This window comes from Montipora capricornis, chromosome 2 (genome assembly GCF_036669925.1).
Source record: "Montipora capricornis isolate CH-2021 chromosome 2, ASM3666992v2, whole genome shotgun sequence".
Classification (NCBI taxonomy): domain Eukaryota; kingdom Metazoa; phylum Cnidaria; class Anthozoa; order Scleractinia; family Acroporidae; genus Montipora; species Montipora capricornis.
Window position 1 is genome coordinate 61,252,871 of NC_090884.1, and position 20,000 is coordinate 61,272,870.

Sequence of the window (20,000 nt, forward strand, 5' to 3'; positions counted from 1 at the left end):
ACTAATTTCTCTACACGACAACAAAACACTCATCATTCAGTTGTAACACATTTTAATGATTATGTGCAATAATTAAAGCTCCTCTCTTTCTCTCTGTCTCCATCCCCCTCCCACCCCTCCCTCTCCCCCCCCCTCTCTCTCTCTCTCTCTCTCTCTCTCTCTCTCTCCTTTTTCTCTCCCTCCCTCCCTCTCCCTTCTTTCTCTTTCTCTTTGTATTTATTGACATTCAATTAAGTAAAGAAATAAACACATAGCGAGTTATCGAATTATCCAGTGAAAGGTCTAAATCAGACAGTTCTAATTAAGTCTCTTTCAAAGATAAGTTGCTATCTCGGTAACATTTTCTTGGCTCTGCCAAACAACATTGTCATCTTGTAATTCTTCTGAGCTCCATTTCTCAGCTTGCCAAATGATCTCGTCTTCCTCAAAGTCCAGAATTGGAAAAAGAGGAGGCTTGGGCACTGCTTTGTGCATATCATTTTGTGAGCGAATTGGTCGCAGATTTTCCCGCCAGGTTTTCAAAGCATTTGAATCACTTCCCAGATCATTCCAGAAGAAGTTTATTTTATTCTGCAAAGCTTGGACGACCTTCTCTAAGGCAACTTTTTGCAGACCGGTTTTACTATAAAGAAAGAGTGAATATTACATTTTGTTCACGGCGAAACTGAAATATTGTTACTGCATATAATGGCAAGGAAAAACTTCACTCCCTACTCAAATTTAACTGGACGGTGGACTTAGAGATTTTTCTCAAATGTATGACCCCATGTATACCACGATGTAGCATCTAAACTGGCAGCAGCACTCATGATCAGCGAGGTCGGCTTTGGCGGCGTATACCATTACTAAGAATCCCGTAGGCTTCCTGCTATACTTAAGCCCTGTGCCAATTCAATCCAATTTGAGCCAAGTATTTGAAAAGATTTGATAAGACTTACCCGGCAAAATTAATAAAACTCACATGATATCAGCCATTGTTATTTTGCGATGTTCTAAGGCTTCTTGAAGCTCGTCTTCAGTCTGTGCTACTTTTCCCATCAGATGGCTTCTTCTATCCAGTAAAATTTGTTCGCGTTTTTCTGCTAATTCCTGTCGCTTGCATTCTTCTATGATCCACCTGTTATCATACAAATTATGGTAAATACCTTTGAACAAGGTGAGCCAGTGCTTGGAAAGGGCAATAGGACAACTGATTGAAAAGTCAGGGAACCTTGCACGATGCTCTTTAGTATTAACAACCTATGCTTTAGAAAATATCAAAACTTTAAATCAGATAGAAAAACTAAAAATGCAAGAAAAAGAACGAAGTAATTTTCCCTCCTCATACCTTGTTGTTTTGATCTTTCTCTCCATTCCTTTGATAGTCCGATTCATTCGATTGATTTCTCTTTCCATTTGTTTTCTGATAACAAATAAAACAACATTGAGGATATAAACAAATTCTGAAGATAAAGAATCGCCCAATCTTGTTTTTAAGAATAAACCATCACTTTGTCAATTCTTACGTTGATTTTTTAGGTCCTACGCTGGAACCAAAGCATTTCATACGTCTGATGAATTCTCGAATCCCCATTATTGCTAAATTCACACTAAAAACAATCGGAAAGCGTTTGCAAAGATCTCTCAAACAATCACGACTTTAGTCCTCCAAGTGACTGGTTTTCTGCATTCGATGCCCATTGTGATGTATCAGTGAATAGACCAATCACAATTTACCTCGCGCTCCTTTTGCGCGAGCTACACAACTGCCTGTCTTCCTCTGAAGAGCAGAATGAGCGGATAAAATAAGACACATGGCACAATAATCTAAAAAGCTTACATTCCTACAAAACTGCTTCCGACGACGATCAGCGCAAGATGTCCATGCTGTCGGAGCAGCGCAATGAAATCTCATAGTTCTTCAAGCGACACGCGGCTTAAGGACGTTCGCACCAAAATCTTCCTACGGTGAGATTTTCTTCATTTCTCGCCTAGAGTTAGGTCATAAAGTATTTACTCCAAAAATGAAAAAAAAAGTGGGGGTCACCGACTTTGTTTCGGAGAAAATGTCAGTGGAAAAATGCCTTAATTTCGAGAAATCGGTAATAATAGCGAGATGTAGCCTCATCTTCTCATCCATCTAAAACTCTAAAAATAAACCGTTGGAGTGAAAGTTTCCGAGCATAGGTTTTTTGGAGTGAGATTTTTAGATAATTGTACGCCGCTAGGGATATGGTAAACAGTAGAGTTCATCCTCGACGAGCGTTTTCGTAAGCTCTGTCCGTTGCAACCACTACCGTCACTACCGGAATTCGATGGCACGAGGAAAGAAAATGTTAAAAAAAGATAACTTCTTACGGTGAGAATTTTTTCATTTCATCATATTTTGTAGATAGTAAGTAAAGTAAGTGATTCATGATTAAAAAAATAGGGGTCACCGATGATCTGAACGAGTAAAATCGATGTGATTTTGCAAAGCTCATGGAAAAGTTCGTTTGTCACGCTTTTGCGTGACCTGTCGGGCAAGGAATGGAACCCAAGAGACCTTTTTCGAGCATAGCAACGAAGTTTAAGCAGGGGTCATCTTCATTTGGTTGGTGTTTTGTATAATATCTCTCCATTGCCGTCATGCTCATGCTCTGGAGTGTGTTTTTTGTGAAATTCAATCGCTGATTTTTTCCACGCAGGTCCGCACTATTCAAGCAGACGAGGACGAAAATACTCCTCAATTTTCACGAAAGTAAAGGAAAAGAACTTTAAAAACATGCATTCACTTTGAACTTAAGTTCGTAGGGTAATAAAAACGTTAAAAAGACATGGCCCCATTAAATTTACGCAACGGTTCGTCATCGAGTTTCCAAACTTTCGGCAACTAGTCTACTTGATCAGCTACCTTTTCCAGAGCTTTTCCATCCCCCCTCTCACTTCACTTTGAAGTTTCATGATGATTCGGAAATAAATGTGCCATTCTTTTGCCGGCCTGGAATTTTTTCATCGGCGTTTTTGTCGCCATGTTATTTTAACTGATGCTTGAAAAATTTGTATGGAAGTCAAGTAGTGCACGACTGATAAAACCTCGCGAATATCAGTCGTGCAGTAGTCTACTTGACTTTCATAAATATTTTAAATCAATTTTGACTGATCACGATCTTCTCTGATCCAACGCTGTGCAAGACTTATCGTCCACGGTTTTTGCAAATGGTTTTAAACCTCAACTTCACTAATGCTCGAAGTAATTTGTGACATATTACAGTCGCGTTACCTGCGCAGTAACGTTGCGCACAAACAATTAGCGCGAACGTCCTTAATCAGGTTTAATTCAGCAGTCTAAGCGTCAGAGCTGCCACTGAAGCAAAGAGAAGGCAATTAACCTTCTTCATGTGACGACATCCATTTACCGGTTTTTTTTTTAACTGAAGGCTGCACGTTAATATTCACTTTCTCTTTCAATATGACACCTTGAAGCAGCGGCCATGATGAAAATTTGGCACAGTCAAACGCGAAAACGGCCACATTATCATGTCAGATGACTCAGACTCAGATTTACTCGAACTTCCTCCCGGAAATGTAGTTTTCCCAAATCTACGGCCGTTTTACAACCTGTTTGGAGTCGTGTTTGCGTCATTAGTTCACAATTTTTATATTTCGATCGATATCTTTAGACCTTTTGAACACGCCTGTCATCTGCTGAGACAGATGACTTTCATTTGAATAACTCTTAATATATTTTTTCTTGTTTGCGTACGCACTTGTGACTGAAAACGAAAACGTCTTTTAAACACAGTGCATTAATTGGTGCAGTATTTACTCGTTTCAAAGGATTTTGCTTCCACCTTCCTCGCAGTTTAGCTGAACACTCACACTCTTTCACAACCCAGTGGAAGATAGGAAACAAACAGAAAAAAAGCTATTTACTGGTCCTGGTGGGTCCGCATGGAAAAAAACCGTGCCCGAGATCTTGAGTCGGTGCGAGGCCAAAGGCTTTAATCTGATTGGATAAAGTATTTAAGCCCGTTACACTAGGCAATTTTTCTCGCAACTTGTCTCGCAATCTTGGTGCGAAAAAAGTTCTCACATTGCGAAACCAGTTGCTTAAACCGTTGCAACACAAGTTGCAGGACACCTGTTACAGTTGCAGCGTTGCCCAAAGTGGAAATGATGTCTATTTCTTCCAACGGTGGCCGCGCAACAAAAATGTTGCGTGGAATGTCTGCGGCAGGGTATTTTACAGTGAGCAATGTTTCGTGACACTTGTGTCGCAACAAAAATTGCAAGATAAGTTGCACGTCAAAATTGCCTAGTGTGACATAGGCTTTAACAACATGTTAACAAGCGTCTCGAAAGGAGACTAACAAGCTCAAATAGCAACAGCTGGTAAAGTAAGTTTTCTCCACAAAATTCTACAACTCGGCCTTCACAGTACTCTCGCGGCGAGAAATAAGTCTACCCCAGTTTTGATTCGTTTTATTCTTTCCCTCGAAAACGAAAGTCAACCTTACTGCGGGTCGACCTCTCGCGTTGGCCCAGCTTCAAATTGGTGAGTTGAGAAGTTTTTTCCGTAACTCGAGAACTCTTGATTTAAATTTATGAATTGAAAATTGTAATTTCTTGTTCTTTTTTGAGAGGTTCACCTGAGACACTTGGCCAAGGGGAAACTGCTATTTGGATAAACTCAGTTTTCGCAATAGTTTTAACCACGACCCAATTCTTCCCCGAAGAAAACCCGCTACATTCCTTTCAGGGAGATGACCAAAGTGAATGGGGGAAGGCAGGGATTATGTAATTCCTTCCCCTGAATGAACAACAGAGCTAAAAGGCATTTAGCGACTACCTTCTCCACTCTTACGAGGAACATCTTGCTATCAACACATGTACAAGTTACCCAAGAAATGGACACCTCCATTCGAAAAAACCTGGCCTTTATCAACGCTTGGTGTTTAATAAATAGCCGACATGATTAAGACACTTGGCATTCAATACAAATACAGTTTTTAAATAATTGTTCAGGTATGGTACTTTGTGGCATCTTTTCGAAAGAAAATAAGGCAAGCTTCTAGCGTAATTAACGGGCAGAAATAATCGTTAAAGACTTAAAGTTCATCCCTTTTTCTTGACAAACATTCCCTTTTTGTCTCTATAACTCGTGCACTGGTTATATCCAAATAATTTGTAACAAGTTTCTTGTATTTCAGTCTAAACTCCACTGCAATTCGTCGCCTTTTAGAGATTTTTTGCGACAAGATATCTTCATCTTGCGGCATTCCAGTGCTCCTGCCCGACATCTCATCTCGCAGATGTAATGACAGCAAATTTAATGCAACAACTTCATCTTTACAAGAGTAGAAAGCATTGCCTCGTGTGTGAAGTGATGGACTATTGAATATCTTCTTTAGTTCTGATAATTTTTCAGCATTGCTTGCCACTCGGACCAATTCATTTACATTTTCCTCCGAAAGAGCCTGTACTCTAAAATGTGGAAGACCAGCAGCTTTGAAGGTGAACCTGTCGCTATATTTGATTCTCTTTCTGAGTTTGAGCATTCCCACAAGTCTTCTTCGCATTCTACTCTTCTGCTCTGGCAAAAGGGAAAAGAACTTGCTTCCTGTTGGTTGAAACACACCATACTCAAATAATGTCTGAACACTATCCCCTTTTGGATTCACATCAATGTGTATTGTGTCTCCTTTTTCCACAGTGCTGTTCACATATCTGTACCGCAATGCACCTCCCTTAATCCACCAGAATCCGACAGCATTAGGCTGGTACGTGAACATGGCAAGGCCCTACAATTTTAATAGATAAATGCAGACAAGGTGTTAGCTTTACTTGATAGATACAAAACCGCAACAATTGTGCAGGGGAATTTCTACCACCCACACAGTCTCTCTTTCCATCCAGGTATAAATGCATGTTAAATGGATGATGTGGACACAATGCTGGAGGGGTGAGGCTGGTAACCCTGTGATTGATGTGGAAGCAGCTTCCTGCCACAGAAAACTGGTATCATCTCTTACTGTGTGAGCCCTCATATTAGCTTGTAAGAAAGTTATCTTACAACAGGTACAATCAAGATTATTATCCATCACAGGTTCATGAATTGCAGACAACTTACCGGCACTAGGGTCCTGACAGGGTGCCCTGAATCACTGGTGACATTAACACTGTGTTTCTGAACTGCACAGACTGTATTCACCTTTATTAATAATAAAATATTAATTTCAAAAGATATTATGGTCAAACTAAGTCAAGCAGATGAAGGGGTTCAGTTTCTACAGAAACTGCGATGCTGCGCCAGAGGGGAAATTATGAAACATGGAAATTGGGTTCTATCAAACATTGTGATAAACTTTAAAGTGCCTATCACCTCAACACACTTTTCCGCTTTATTTATTCTCCGAAATCATCCCAAATACATGGTGTTGTTTATAGAACCTTTTGATTGAAATTTCACTCTTTTATTGGCTTTCAAAAACAAGAAAAGTGATCATACTTTGATCCATAACCGAGCAATGAAGGAGAATGTGTTCTATACCGGGTTGACGTCACAAATTAATTTGCATTGAGGCAGTTCTTTGAAAAGAGCGATGCAAATTAATTTGTGACATCAACCCGGTATCGGACCCATTCCCTTTCATTGCTCGGTTATTAATCACGGTATGACCACTTTTCCCATTTTTCAAAGCCAATGAAAGAGTGAAATCTCAATCTAAATGTTCTAAAAACAACACCATGTATTTGGGATGATTTCGGAGAATAAATATATTGAAAAAGTGTGTTGAGGTGATAGGCACTTTAAGATAACTAACAACTGTGTGCCTCAAACTAATCATTTACAAAATATGTGAAATAATTCAGATAGTATGCATGCTCTCATTTGTCAATAGGCATAATTTGCATGACAATATGCTGGTTTCATAACAAGTACCAATTAAGCCAATGAAAAGCATCAGCTTTTTCACTTTAAGAGAAGTTGGCTATCGTTTTCCCTAGACTGATAAAATTAAAGACAAATTCTTCCAAACCTAACATTAAAACAGGACAGCATGAACTCCAAATTTTATTGAAACCCCTGTGTATGTTACACATGGTTGTCACATCATGCTCTCTATCAGAAGGGGGTTGGGAGAGTTCTCTTATTTTCTGCACATCTTTGAGCTTTTATAATAAGAAAGATACTCCCAAAAGGATTAACTCACCATGGTATCTGAATCAAGCTCTTTGCCAGTGAACATACCAATATTGTTCAGTTTAGGTGTGATGTTAGCAGCAAGAATGGAGATCATTTCCTTCCACTTCATAGCGCTCTTTGCCAATTTTTCATCTTGCAGTTCTCTCAGTTCATTTTCACTCCATATCCAAAGTGCATCACATTCCTTTTTGAGAATAACCTTGAAGTACGGAAGCCATTTCTCATTTCTGGTGTGAGTGGAGTAGAGAACAAAGACAGCCATTTGCATCAAGTGCAACATGTGCTGTTGATCGTGATCTTCTGTTTTCATGATCTGGTAATCAAGGAGAGAGAACTGCTCAAGAGTCGGTCCTATGGATGACCTGAAGTAAACACAACAACAATTTTAGTCTGAAAACAAGTATGTTAGATTCTCTCACAGTTTTGTCTCAAGACCAATTTAAAAAGATAGTTGACTTGGTCCACAAAGATTAGTTCCTTTCTGCTGGAAGTATTAACTGTCTTATAATCACTTTTACTAGCAGTACAAGTTGTACCTTCTAAATACTCAATCTATTTATTAAGTGTAATCTCACTCTACTGACTACCTCTAGCGTATTATTTTTATTATTTTCTATAATTTTATACATGATACATTGTATATCATGAAAGATTATATAATAATCCATTTCTCACTCTATTTCTATTCTTGTACCCTTTCATCTCTTGCAAAACTATGCGTGTCTGTGCAGTGTCTGTGCAAGTGCATTGCCTGTGGCAATTGACCAATTCAAGAGCTCCAGCTACCTTGGTTACTGCAGACATTTCACTTTCCTCAATCTGTGCAATTTCTTCTTTTCTTCTTGTTCTAACAAATTATGCATCGTAATGTGTGAATGAGCGTTGTCCCAAAATTTATTCATTCACACAATTTTCACACAATTTACACAACCCACGTATAGACCGAGTGCATAAAGGGCGGCCAAAAATATGTTCTTTTCTTTATGGGCTGGTTAGATGCACTAACCTCGCTCTCGAACGACGTTTCTAGTGGATTGTGTCCATGCAGACGAGGCTAGTGAGTCTAATTAGCACATAAACAAAAGAATACGTATTTGGCGGCCATTTATGCAATCGGTCTATAGCATTAGCTAATCTTGGCAGGTATTAGTAATAAATAAACATTAAATAAAATGTTGGAAGATTACAATATTAGTCTACAATATTACTATAGCATAGGACTACGACATTAGTTATAAGATGCAAATTATTATTGTTGATATTAATGTTAATAGTATAGTACAGGATTATGATATGCAGTTGTAAGCTAAAATATATTACAATATGCAGTCAAATAGCAAAATACATAGCTATAAAGTATAATAATTACTGGTATTAAATCTTGATATTAAAGAACAGGCATCAACATAATCGTCCTCAATCCCAAGTACAGTGAAAAGTAATTTATGAAGCTGTAATAGACAGAAGCTGTAATAGACAGAAGCTGTAATAGACAGAAATCAAGTGATGCCTGATGCTACTGTGAATCTATTATACTGACGAGTGTTGGCTTGGGCCAAGCTAATTTTTCCTAAGACTCCCACAGCCTGCTCCCGTCTGGCCTTGTAGCTCAGTCGGTACTCAGAGCAATGGTGATCTATTACGGAGGTCGTGTCTTTGATTCCAACCCAGATCAGAGATTTTTCCCTGTCCTTAAGCTTGTGGTTCCTGATGCCGTTGATCAGAGAAGGTTCTTGATCAATGACATTCACAGTAGTGTCAAGCCTTACTTGATTTCTGTCATTTACATCAGTTACATCAATGCACTGTAACGTTTAACTTTAGACTCGCACTGTTAAAATATTTATAAATAGTGCAAATAAAAATAAAAATCTGAATCTGACTTGCAATATAGAAAACAACTTCTCAGTTTCACTCGTCACTAGTGTCTTTCTTGTACCTTTCAATGACAGTAACGTTTACGAGTAATGACTGCGGAACCATCAGAATTGATTCCATTTCTCCAATCCTTTGTTCAGATATGGCGGTTAACAATTTTCCTCTCGTCTCCACGAATTTGCACCGACACCTTCCACCGTTATCTTCAAACCATTTTTGGAACTCATCCAAGTCGTTGTACTTGGCTACTTCTTCACTTTTAAGAAAACAAAAGAAACTTAAAGACAAAAGGTGACTGATTAATAAAACTAATTTTGCTCCCGCCATGGAAATTTTACGAGAAACGTTTGCAGAGCTTTGCGAGTTAATTTCTGCCTTTTTTCCGACAGAATTCCTTGATCGTGGAAAACTGGTTAAACTGAACTAAACTGGATCTACTCGACTCAAAATAGCGAGAAAGATAAAAAGGCTAGTCTCCTTATTAAAAATTAAAAACTTTGAAGACAAGCAATAGTTCAAAGCAAGGCGCGTTTTTCTTGCAGGGCGAGGCCTAGGTTCAACTCAGCCCGGGTTGCTAAGCAAAACAAAAAGTCAAAATGGCTGATCGATTTTAAGAAGCCACTAATGCAAGCTTGTTGCTCAATGGGATGTTTTAATTAATTAAGTGCTTCTGAAATTTGGTGGGAGTTAAGGACAGAGATATGGATCAGGTAAGCTAAGATTGCGTTTCCAAAGCTACAACAAGTTGCAAAATCAGTGGAGACACTTTATTTATCCACTTTCACCACAACTGTGGTGGGGGTCGCACAACAGAGCGAGGCTCCAAATTAAGTGCGCCCTTTTTACCCTCCCAACCATGATATACCACAGAAGACAGACCACAACACCGGGAACTACATGCCCTACTCTTTGCGACAAGTGTGCGGGTGCTTTTACGTCCCACAGGATTATGAACATTGAAGGGTTGTGAGACGGGACCTCCGGCTTATCGTCCTTATCCGAGAAGACTGGAGAGTCTAACCATTTGCAGATGTAATTACAAAGGCACCACTTTCTCCTCAGTTATTTAAAGACCCTGAGTGTTTGTCCGGCCGGAGTTGAACTCACGACCTCCCGCGTGACATCCTGGTGCTCAACCAACTGAGCCACCGGTGCGCACCTTCTCGGGGCGTTATTAATTTACCTATTATCTCCCACACTGCAGCCCCCCTCCCCCCTTATCAATCTTGCTAGCAATACAAAAAATTCCATTTTTAAGAATGGAAATAAACGTTATTATTATATTATTACAGTCAACATTGAAAGGGGGAGAGGGAGTGGGGGAGGTTGAAAAGGTAGATACCATGGGTATTGGTCGCTAGAAAAGCGAAATTTTGCAACTCGTTGTAGCTAGCAAGATGTTCTGCTCATCCCATGCATTCATTAAGTTAATATTGTGTGTACATGTTCCCACTTCCCACCGTTAATTAACAACAGATTAACAATTATTCGCCGAAGGCGAAGTGATTATCGGTGAATATTCACCGATAATCACTGAGCCTGAGGCGAATAATTGTTTTAGTATAAATACACAGGTGATTATTTCAAAAAAGAGGAAATAAAAACATTTCAACGCGAAATCATCTTCACTTACAGTGGCAAAACGACTACAGGCAGCCATTTTGTCCGTTGAGGTGATTATCAGCCAATGAGAGCACGCGATTTTGTATAATCACCTGTGCATTTATACTAATGTCATTTATGGAATTAACTTCTGGGACGTGTGGGCTCTTTCTTGCCTTGTAGTGGTACCTTTATGACCAGATTGTAATCTCTTGGCTGTTTTATTTGAAACATGGATAACTCTGCTGAAATTTTTTACCTTTGAGCATGTTTGAATTTCTTCAAATACCGGCTAGGAGAAAAGAGATCCATAAAAAATCTTCGAAAATTAAAGAATCTATGAAATATCTGCAACAATCTTCAGCTGCTGCAAAAACTACAACAATTCCTGAGGAAAATTTAAGGAACTTGCCAAGATCCTAAAAAAATTCTCAAAGTTAGCAAATCATGCAGCAAGAAAGTTAAAAGATCCCCAAGGGTCTTGGCAAGACTGTTGACATCTTTTCATTTGGAGAGGGCTAGTCTAACTTTCAATAATTTCATCTGCAGTTTTGCAGGGAATGACTCTGCTTCCTTGCCCCTGACACATAAGTCTTAACAATTTTATTCCTTGTTTTTCAGTTCAATATTCTTGGTGCCAAAGGCGACAGAGCTTTCAAAAATGGCGAGTTTCTTCAAGCCATTAGCTTTTACAGTAGTGCCTTGAGCCTTTGCTCTTATGACGAAGACGCCCTTGGCTGCAGGTCGGTAGTTTATGCTAAGTTAGGAATGTATAACGAGTCCAAGAAAGATGCAGACAGCCTCATCAGTGTAATTCCACAAAAGCCAAAAGTAAGTGAGATAAATTTTGAAGTACCTAATTAGTGATTAGTACATGCAATTCTAAGTGAAGGATCCAAACCAAGAAAATAATCATTACTCAACTGAAAAGTTTTATTTATTTATTTTTTATCAGGGACATTTCCTAAGAGCTGTTGCCCTTGAAAACCTAGGAAACTACAGTGAATGTTTAAGATCTTATCTCAAAGCTTATGAGCTGGACAAAGTTCATCCCACGCAGCTGCTTTTAAGTATTATTCAAGTAGTTGGATGCATTTGTCAAATGTCAGAGTCAGAGGAATTGCCTCTCTCGATTCAAGGTGAGGTTATTGTCTAAAAGGGTTATTGGTCACAGTCTTTTTTAGTGGCTGAGTGATCGTAGGTTGGTTGTCAAGGAGAGAGGAAAAGCAGTGAGAGTACCGGGAAGAAACCTCTAGGAGCTGAGAGTATTGACTGGAACCACCTACCTGTGACGCCAATTCTGGGAATCAAACCCAGGGCACATTGATGGGAGGTGAGAGCTCTCACCTCTGCGCGCCCCTGCTCCCTAAAAGGGCACTGAATATTAGTCCCTTTGCTACTTTTCCAGTCAGCGAGTCATTGCTTATCATCAAATGGGTTAATCATCAAATGGCAAAAATTATTAACGTTTCATACAACATCAAGGGTTTTTTCGGGCCAGTGTCACATCTGAGTTAGTCATAGTGTGTTTTCTGCTGGTTACCCAAGAAGCCTCACCCTGTTAAGTTTCCCAGAGAACTGTGAGGATTGTGCATGGAACTTCACTGTAATGGACACAATGCCTTACTGTCAAACATCACCTTTTGGATGTTATTCCGTGCTGTTTAGAGAGAAAAGTGTGAAACAGTAAAACTTAAATTGTACAGAGGATCGAGATAAGAGATCTAACCAACTGGGGTTAATTGCCAAGTTGCATGATTGTATATGCTCATCTGCATTTGTTAGCGCATTTGTAGATTGCTTTTATGTCGGTAATAAAGTTTTCCTTTTCACTATAAAAATTTGATTTATCAAACTAGTTGATAATTAACACCTATTCACCGAAGTGGAGATATTCACCACTAGCCACCGGCACTTATGTGAATTGTTGTTTTAGTATAATATGGCACAAAAAGATGACTTTAACTCATTTATTGCTGCAAAGATTACAACATTTTTGGGTGCAAATTCTGCATGAATTGCTCGGAGGTGAATGGCAAAGGATATCCGGAGTATGAGTAGCCAATCAGTGGGCGTGTTCAACGCTATCCACTGTTTTAGTAATATACTAAAAGAAATTAACCACTGTAATTTTGAGCATCAGCCCTTCATCAGAGTGAATTGCATAGATGAAGGGCTCTAAAATCTTTCTAATCAGGGGGGTAAAATTGCTTGTGAAGTAAAAAATATCTTTTGCATACTTTAACCCATTGACTCCCAGGGGTTCCCAGACAGAGTAAAATACTAAGTATGGCTGGTTTCGGCCGATCTGGACAAAGGGTTTTAAAGACCTTTCAAAATGATGGAAAATGGTGTTTTTTTATTTTGGAATATCTTCTTTCGTTCTAGAGATAATTTAAGTTTTTGTTCAAAAATTGATGACGTCAAATTGTAACTGAGTGTACACATGACTGCAATAAAAGGATAGGAAAGGATAGGAAAGGAACTTTATTTAAGTGTCTAGTTGTTCTTGCGCTGGTGCACTAATTGGGGACACTGCAACGGAAATTAACATTTAACACAAATCAAGTCAAATCACAAAATTGAGAATATCCCCAAAAATATTGGATGAGTGTTGTTCAAACTTGGGAGTGGTAATCCAGGGATGTATATGATAGCCAGGAGCAGGGGAAAATACCTGGCTGTCAGGGTGATTTCCCGGCTGGAAATAGATTTGTACATGTACAATATTTAAGATACATAGCTTCAATCTGCTTTCTTGTAAATTTCTTTGGTCAAATGTTATTTCATTTTTTTGCTGTTTGGACTTGTTAGCTGAAGAAACAAGATCGTTAACACCCCATTTCACGATCAATCGTGTGTTTGGCAAAAAAGCCCATTAGTCAGCCGTATTTGTACTTTGTGTACTTGAAACAATGTAAATGCAGTTGTGTATTTCAACCATGTTGGGCAACAACATGCAAGCGGAAATGTCAGCAGGAAAAAGGAGGAAAGGAGATTCTGAAGTTCTTGGTATAAAGAGTCATCAAATCTGTTGTAGCTACTTCTCAAAACTCTTTCTGACCGAGTGAAAATAATTTTGGAAGAAATCGCTATAACTACAACATAATTGGCATGAGACAGGGAGAGCATGTTTTCAAACAAAGGGACATTTTTACATGTAAAAGGAAACAAGAATTTAGTCTGAAAACTTAGAACAAAAACAGTGAATTTTTTGTTGATAAGAACATCATGAATAGCCTTGAATTTACCTCCTAAAATCAAGGAAAATGCATTCCAGAGAGTGTAAATTTCAGAATTTTCCATGGGAACATATCCCTGGAACCTCTTAATAGGGACACGAGATTGGTGTGTCCTACAATTAAGTACCTGCCTGTTAAGTGTACATGTCAAGTAAGGAAACAAAGTTATACTCTCATACTTGGCTGTTGGGTCTATTTGACGCAGGATTGATTTTGTCATTTATTGTCATAATAAGGCATATTCACTCTCAGTAAGCTTATACAGAGATGTAAAGCATTATTGACAGCATATACATACATGTGCATTTGATTCTGACCATCTTCCTGTACTTATCTGTTCAAATCCGAGATATTTGGTTTATTGCAGATAGGGACTGGAAACACGATCGTTGCTATGGCAACATCTTATTGGGTGTCACTTTGTGCCTTATCTGATGTACATTACTGGTGCCAAGTTTGAACAACACCAATCCAATATTTTCTGAGGTATTCTTAAATATTTTGGGATTTAGTACAGTTTGTGATGTCGTCAATTTTTCAACAAAAACTTGAATATCTCAGAAACAAGAGGAGAAATTCCAAAATAGAAAACACCATTCTTCATCATTTGTAAAGGTCTTTAAAATAAGCAAAAGATATTGGTTACTAATCATAGGCACTTTAATTTAAGTTACATGTACAAGTTACGTACCTTTATTAGGTCATTTAAGGACGTTTGCGCCCAAAATGTTCCCACATACAGATTTTTTTAAAACTTGCCAGATAGAAAGGTAATGATTTACGTTTGCCAAAAAGGCACAAAAATTGGGGGCTCACCATGCTCATTTTCGAGACCATGAGGTGCACTTTTAGAAGCTTGCATTATTTTAAGACGATCTTAGCTTACAACTGTCAGCAATAAAAAAGCTACATTAGTGAAATTTAGATATAACTAAAGTAGCCTTTGCAGCTGATGTCTTTTTCTGAGGTGAAATAGACCTTGAAAAACGATACATATTAGTCTTAGAAAGAAAACTTCAGTCGCACGAGAGCATAAAAGGCAAAATATTTGTAACTTCTCACACACAGATTTTTTTTGTTTTTTGTTAAAATGGACAAATTCAGAAAAGGAAGTGATCTATGGAAAGAAAAATATGGGTCACCAAGCATTCAAGAGTCTCAGAGTAAAATCGCTGCGAAGTTCTCAAAGCGATGGTATATTCGCACTGTCACGTCATTGCGTGACATTTCCGAGAAGACCTGGGTGTACAGCTATCCCATGATGCCACACGCTTTCACATTCCATTCTTGTGGAAAATGTTTGCACCTTAAGCATCATGTTTACCTTCGTAGTCTGCGATGCATGACGTGTGCATGACATGCTCGAAAAAATGCGCAGTAGCAATGGGCGCGACAAAAATATAAAACCAAGTTCTTATGTTTTATTCCCCACTGATCAATGAAACACTACAATTTATTTAGAACCCATTAATTTTTACCGTCAACTCTGTAATTATTACTGATTGAGCTGGATGATGACACTGATTGCCTTTGACTTTTTTAATTTCCTTCACATTGATGCCAATGAATTTGATTATTTCAGATGATGATTGTTTTAAGTTCAACAAGTTCATTCAAGTTGGAAAAAGGCTGCTTGAAACTCACAACTACCATATCTGTATTGATGTAATCTCAACTGCATTAAAAGCCCACTATGGGTGGCATGCAGACCTTCTTATACACTCAAAACAAAGCATGGAAGACAAGAATCAAGTTTCCAAGGAAAGAACAAGTGAGAGTACTGGAAGTCTTGACATTGTTTGTGATGAAATGGAATCGTCTGTTTCTGATCAGGTCTTTGGATTTTCATCCATTGATCACAGAAACCGCAAAGATGAGGAAGAAGGGAAGGATACAGTGGACAATGGCAGAAAAAGGGGGATAATGACAGCCTTGCTTATTTTGACTGAAACTCATTTCTCTCTGTATCAGTACATTGATGCCCTGGCACTTTGCAAACAGTGTTTGGCAATGGCTCTAGATTTCACGGACAAGGAATTTGAAATTAAATCTTATGTGAAATTAGCAAATATCTATCACAGACTTGCACAGTACACCCAGGCTATATCTTACAATGGCAAACTTCTTGCAGTTGGAAGAGATCTTCAAAAATGTGACAAGGAAGGAAAGAAAGAATATTGGAACAGTGATCTTGAACGTAGGGCAGTGTGGAATTTATCTGCGGCTTATAAGCTTATGGGTGACTTTGAAAATGCCTTGCATCATGCCCAAGAATACATGGAACTTTTGAAGTGTGTTGATGAAGAGAACCTAGTAACCACAGCATATTCAAATCTAGGTGAACTAGAACTCTTACAAGGCAACTATGAAAAAGCCTTGCAATGTCATCAGACAGAACTGCAACTTTGTAAGAAGCTAAAGGATCGGCAAGGAGCTGCTTATGCTTATGGTAGCATTGGCATGGTATATGCCCATTTGAGAAGCTTTAAATTGGCAGCTGTCAATCATGAACAACACCTGAGGCTTGCACAGAGTTTGGATGATAAAATGTCAGAGCTAATTGCCCTAAAAAATTATGGTTGCATGCATAGACTGATGGGAAATTACAATGAAGCGCTTAACCATTTTGAACGTCATCTGCATTTAGTAAAGGTGAACAAGATGGATGATTTACTTTGCAAGGCATACAGTCTTATTGGTGCATGTTACAAGGAATTGCATCAGCTTCACCATGCACAGTATTATTATGAAACAAGTTTAAGACTGGCTTTAGAACAAAATGATTTGGAAGAGGAGCTTGAGGGTTGCCTTGCTCTCGCACAAATTTCAGCATCAATGAGAAATTTTGAAACAAGTAGTCATTACTTCAACAAGGCCATTCCAGTTCTGGAAGAGAAGCTGTTGTCAAAATATGGGAGAAGTTTAATTTACCAAGATCCTTTGCTTGAAAAGCTAGACCAGTGCTACAAAGATTTGCAAGAGGTATTAACTGAAATGAATCTACAAGAGGAAGCTTTGGAAATTGCAGAACATTGTAGGTCGAGAATTCTTGTAAACATTTTGAGACATGAAAGGATTTTAAGCCCGAAGGAGGCGTGCCCATCTGAGCCACTAGTGCCACCTTACTCAGCAAATGACATGGTGGACGTCCTTAGTCAACAGCAGGCATCGATATTGTTCTTTTCCACGATTCCCTCTGGATTCCTTTTATGGATGCTTTCACCAGGAAAAGGCATCGTAAAATGTCACCGGCACATTTGCTGTGAGCATTACAGTTTTGCTGACAAGATAAGATCATGTATAGAAGAAATTCACAGTAGCTGTCAGGAAATCTACAACTGTGATCATCTAGCTTTGCCACCTGATGTAACAACCAATCCTCATGACACACCAAATGAAGAGAAGACTCAAAGGTCGTGTTTATCATGTGAGTTTCTACTCAATTCCAAACTAACACCTCTACAAAAGCTGTATCGTCTTCTTTTGGTTCCAGTGGAGAATGAGCTCAAAGAGTTAGCTTTGAATAACTCAAATGACCTTATTGTTATTCCTGATCTGGAGGTAAATTTAGTGCCATTTCCATGCTTACAGGATCAAGATGGTCAGTACTTGCACGAGGTGTTCACTGTTCGCATTCTTCCTTGTATTAGATTATTGCAACGGCAAATCAAATTGTTGCAAGATTCATCCAGTGCTGGAGACAAAGCTGCTACGTCTACAGAGATTCTTGTACAGGGAAATCCTCACATCTCAAGTGTAGATCTGTATGGAAAAATATGGAGTCCACCAAACCAGTCAGATCTAGCAGAGGTGGAAGTCAACACAATTGCAGCACTCTTAGGAGTGGACCCTGTCAGTGGTTCCTTAGCAACCAAGGACCACTTTCTTAAGGCATTGCCAAATGCATCTGTTGTTCACTTGGTAACCTATGGAAGCTGGTCTGATTCGTGCATAGCGCTATCTCCTGAAGCTTATTGCCACAGTAACCATCCACCTCCGGAGGCCTTTGTTGTCACAATCTCTGACATTGCCATGCTAAAAATATCTGCAAAGGTTGTGGTGATGAATGCTTGTTGCGGGTGTGCACACCACTATTGCCAGCTGAAATCTGCAAACTTCAACTTGGCGTTGGCTCTCCTGGCTGCTGGTGCTCAATCTGTGATTTTGCCACTTTGGTCTGCTCCTCAGACCGCACTCCTAAACTTGTTTTGCCAGTTCTACTCAGGATTAGAAATGGTATGTTCCTCATATTGTATACATATCACATGTACATGAAAATAAAAACATTAATCACCATTTGGAATAATAAACTCAGAAAACAAAAGAATAAAAATTGTGAAATAGCAGGCCTCAACCTAACTCACACAGAAAAAATGATGCCGACATGTTCATTTCATGGTGCCCCTGCTGCTGCTTAATTAAAATGACGTGACATACATGTAAAAGGTGATTGTGGGCTCGCATGTAAATAAACATTCATGGAAAAAATTTTAAAACACCACAATGTTTGGCACGTCAGTAAAATATTCCTATCAAGCACTGCCTTGAGGTAGAGAGTATTTTCCTGTTTCAAGTGATTTCTTAGAGTCAGTAGATCCTGAGATATTGATATTTTTAGAACGGATTTTTACAAGCGGTTCATGAATTTCTTTTATTTTTCGGTGAGGGTTATCTGCTAGTGCAAGTAATCTGTTGAAACTTTTTTCTTGTTCTTGCAAAAAATGACTGATGCAGGTAATCTACCGCACAGGTATAAAGCGGCTGGAAATTACGGTATATCTTCACCAATTCACTACTGATCTTCCTTAATTTCCCATTACTGTTTTATGATTTTTTTTCTTTTTAGGGTCAAACTGTGAGTGAATCTCTCAGAGGAGCATTGACACAAGTTAGAGGTGTTGAAGGGATGTCATCTCCAGACTTCTGGGCATCATTTGTTCATGTTGGATTTGACACAACAGTAAATTTTATGAAGTTGCGTCATGAGATCTTTCATAGGGAACTGGATCAAGCAGTGCAAACATCATCTCAGGAAAGGTTTCCTTTCGTCACAGCCGAAACTCTGGACAGAAAAGGTCAGCACCTGACTCATACATTTGGACATTTCAAGTAGTGAAACCTCTCCTTGCCATATTTCAATGAGGGGTACTGATTTCGCTTTTTTATGCAGAGCAAGGTTGACAAGCTGACCACAAAATAATGAAGTTTATTTGAGTGTCAAGTGTATTTTAGCACTCAGGGGGCACTATAAATTGGGGACACTGTTAACATTGAAATCGAAGCAAATTAACTCAAATCAAATCAAATGTTGGTTTTTGACAAGAGGGAGGAGAGGGGAAAGCCGAAGTACATGTACCCAGGGAAAAATCTCTCAAAGCAGAGAAGAGACCCAACAAGCTCAACCTACAGGTGATGCCAATTCTGTAAATGGAACCCTGCCTCATTGGTAGAAGGTGAGGTGTGGAGGCAGTGTGGCCCAGGTAATGGTAATGGGCGGTTGCTTTGAGATCCCGAGCTCAAGACCTGTTCTGACCACTCGTTGAATTTGTTCCTGGTAGTCCCTGGTTCATCCTTGTTGGCCACACTTGTAAATAGCCAACTGGTTTGCCTCTGACCAGTTGGAATTCCTATTTTTGTTGTTGTTCTGTTCTGTTGTTTTGTTGATTATACTTCATTGGCCCTGAAAAGCATCTACGTGGAAGGGTCAATTAAGTATGTATATTAAGTATCAGTATGTACTGCTGTCACTGCTGCCAATAGGCAATGTTTTGTTCTTGTATGCAACTATAGGCAATGTTATGTTTCTTTTATGAAACTACACCTGTCCTCAATTTTTTACTTATTTTAGTGCCATCTGTGGAAATCAAGATAAAGTCGTTTCAAGAGATGCTGACTCATTTGTTGTTCCAACACAGCTCTTTGCCTCATGTGCTGCCAGCTCTCAAGGATGTTGTAAGACAGTACACCACCCTAAATAGATTGTTGCCTAGTTAGTCTGCACCTTAGATATATAAATTTCTCATCCGTTCCACGGACTAATATACCTAAATGGAACTCGTTACCTTTTATTTTGCATAGTACATGTATTATTTCAATTCAAAACATTTAAA

The 20,000-nt window shown here is 38.9% G+C and overlaps 2 protein-coding genes across 2 annotated transcripts in view; one reads left to right on the forward strand and one right to left on the reverse strand.

Moving 5' to 3' along the window:
- Positions 1 to 4,881: 4,881 nt before the first annotated feature.
- On the reverse strand, positions 4,882 to 9,598 carry LOC138030166 (uncharacterized). The gene is made up of 4 exons (XM_068878052.1): positions 9,108 to 9,598; positions 7,176 to 7,530; positions 6,092 to 6,172; positions 4,882 to 5,762 (listed from the first exon to the last, which is right to left on the reverse strand). Exons 1-4 carry the CDS (start codon positions 9,371 to 9,373, stop codon positions 5,070 to 5,072), a joined length of 1,395 nt encoding a protein of 464 aa, XP_068734153.1. The 5' UTR covers positions 9,374 to 9,598; the 3' UTR covers positions 4,882 to 5,069.
- Positions 9,599 to 9,626: 28 nt separating this feature from the next.
- Positions 9,627 to 20,000, forward strand: part of LOC138030156 (tetratricopeptide repeat protein 28-like) — a 42,415-nt gene continuing 32,041 nt past the window's right edge. Inside the window, 6 exon segments of the mRNA XM_068878040.1 lie at positions 9,627 to 9,756; positions 11,270 to 11,479; positions 11,604 to 11,787; positions 15,473 to 18,126; positions 18,737 to 18,965; positions 19,739 to 19,842. Of these exon segments, the coding sequence (XP_068734141.1) occupies positions 9,748 to 9,756; positions 11,270 to 11,479; positions 11,604 to 11,787; positions 15,473 to 18,126; positions 18,737 to 18,965; positions 19,739 to 19,842 (3,390 nt within the window). The 5' untranslated portion in view covers positions 9,627 to 9,747.

What these genes read in the sequence shown, in the direction of transcription:
- LOC138030166 (XM_068878052.1), bottom strand. Translation starts at nt 9,373, where the DNA reads ATGGCGGGAGCAAAATTAGTTTTATTAATCAGTCACCTTTTGTCTTTA. An exon ending in AACGTTACTGTCATTGAAAG is followed by an intron (nt 7,531 to 9,107) that starts GTACAAGAAAGA and finishes TGTTTACTTCAG; the next exon opens with GTCATCCATAGGACCGACTC. An exon ending in CTGTCAGGACCCTAGTGCCG is followed by an intron (nt 5,763 to 6,091) that starts GTAAGTTGTCTG and finishes TTAAAATTGTAG; the next exon opens with GGCCTTGCCATGTTCACGTA.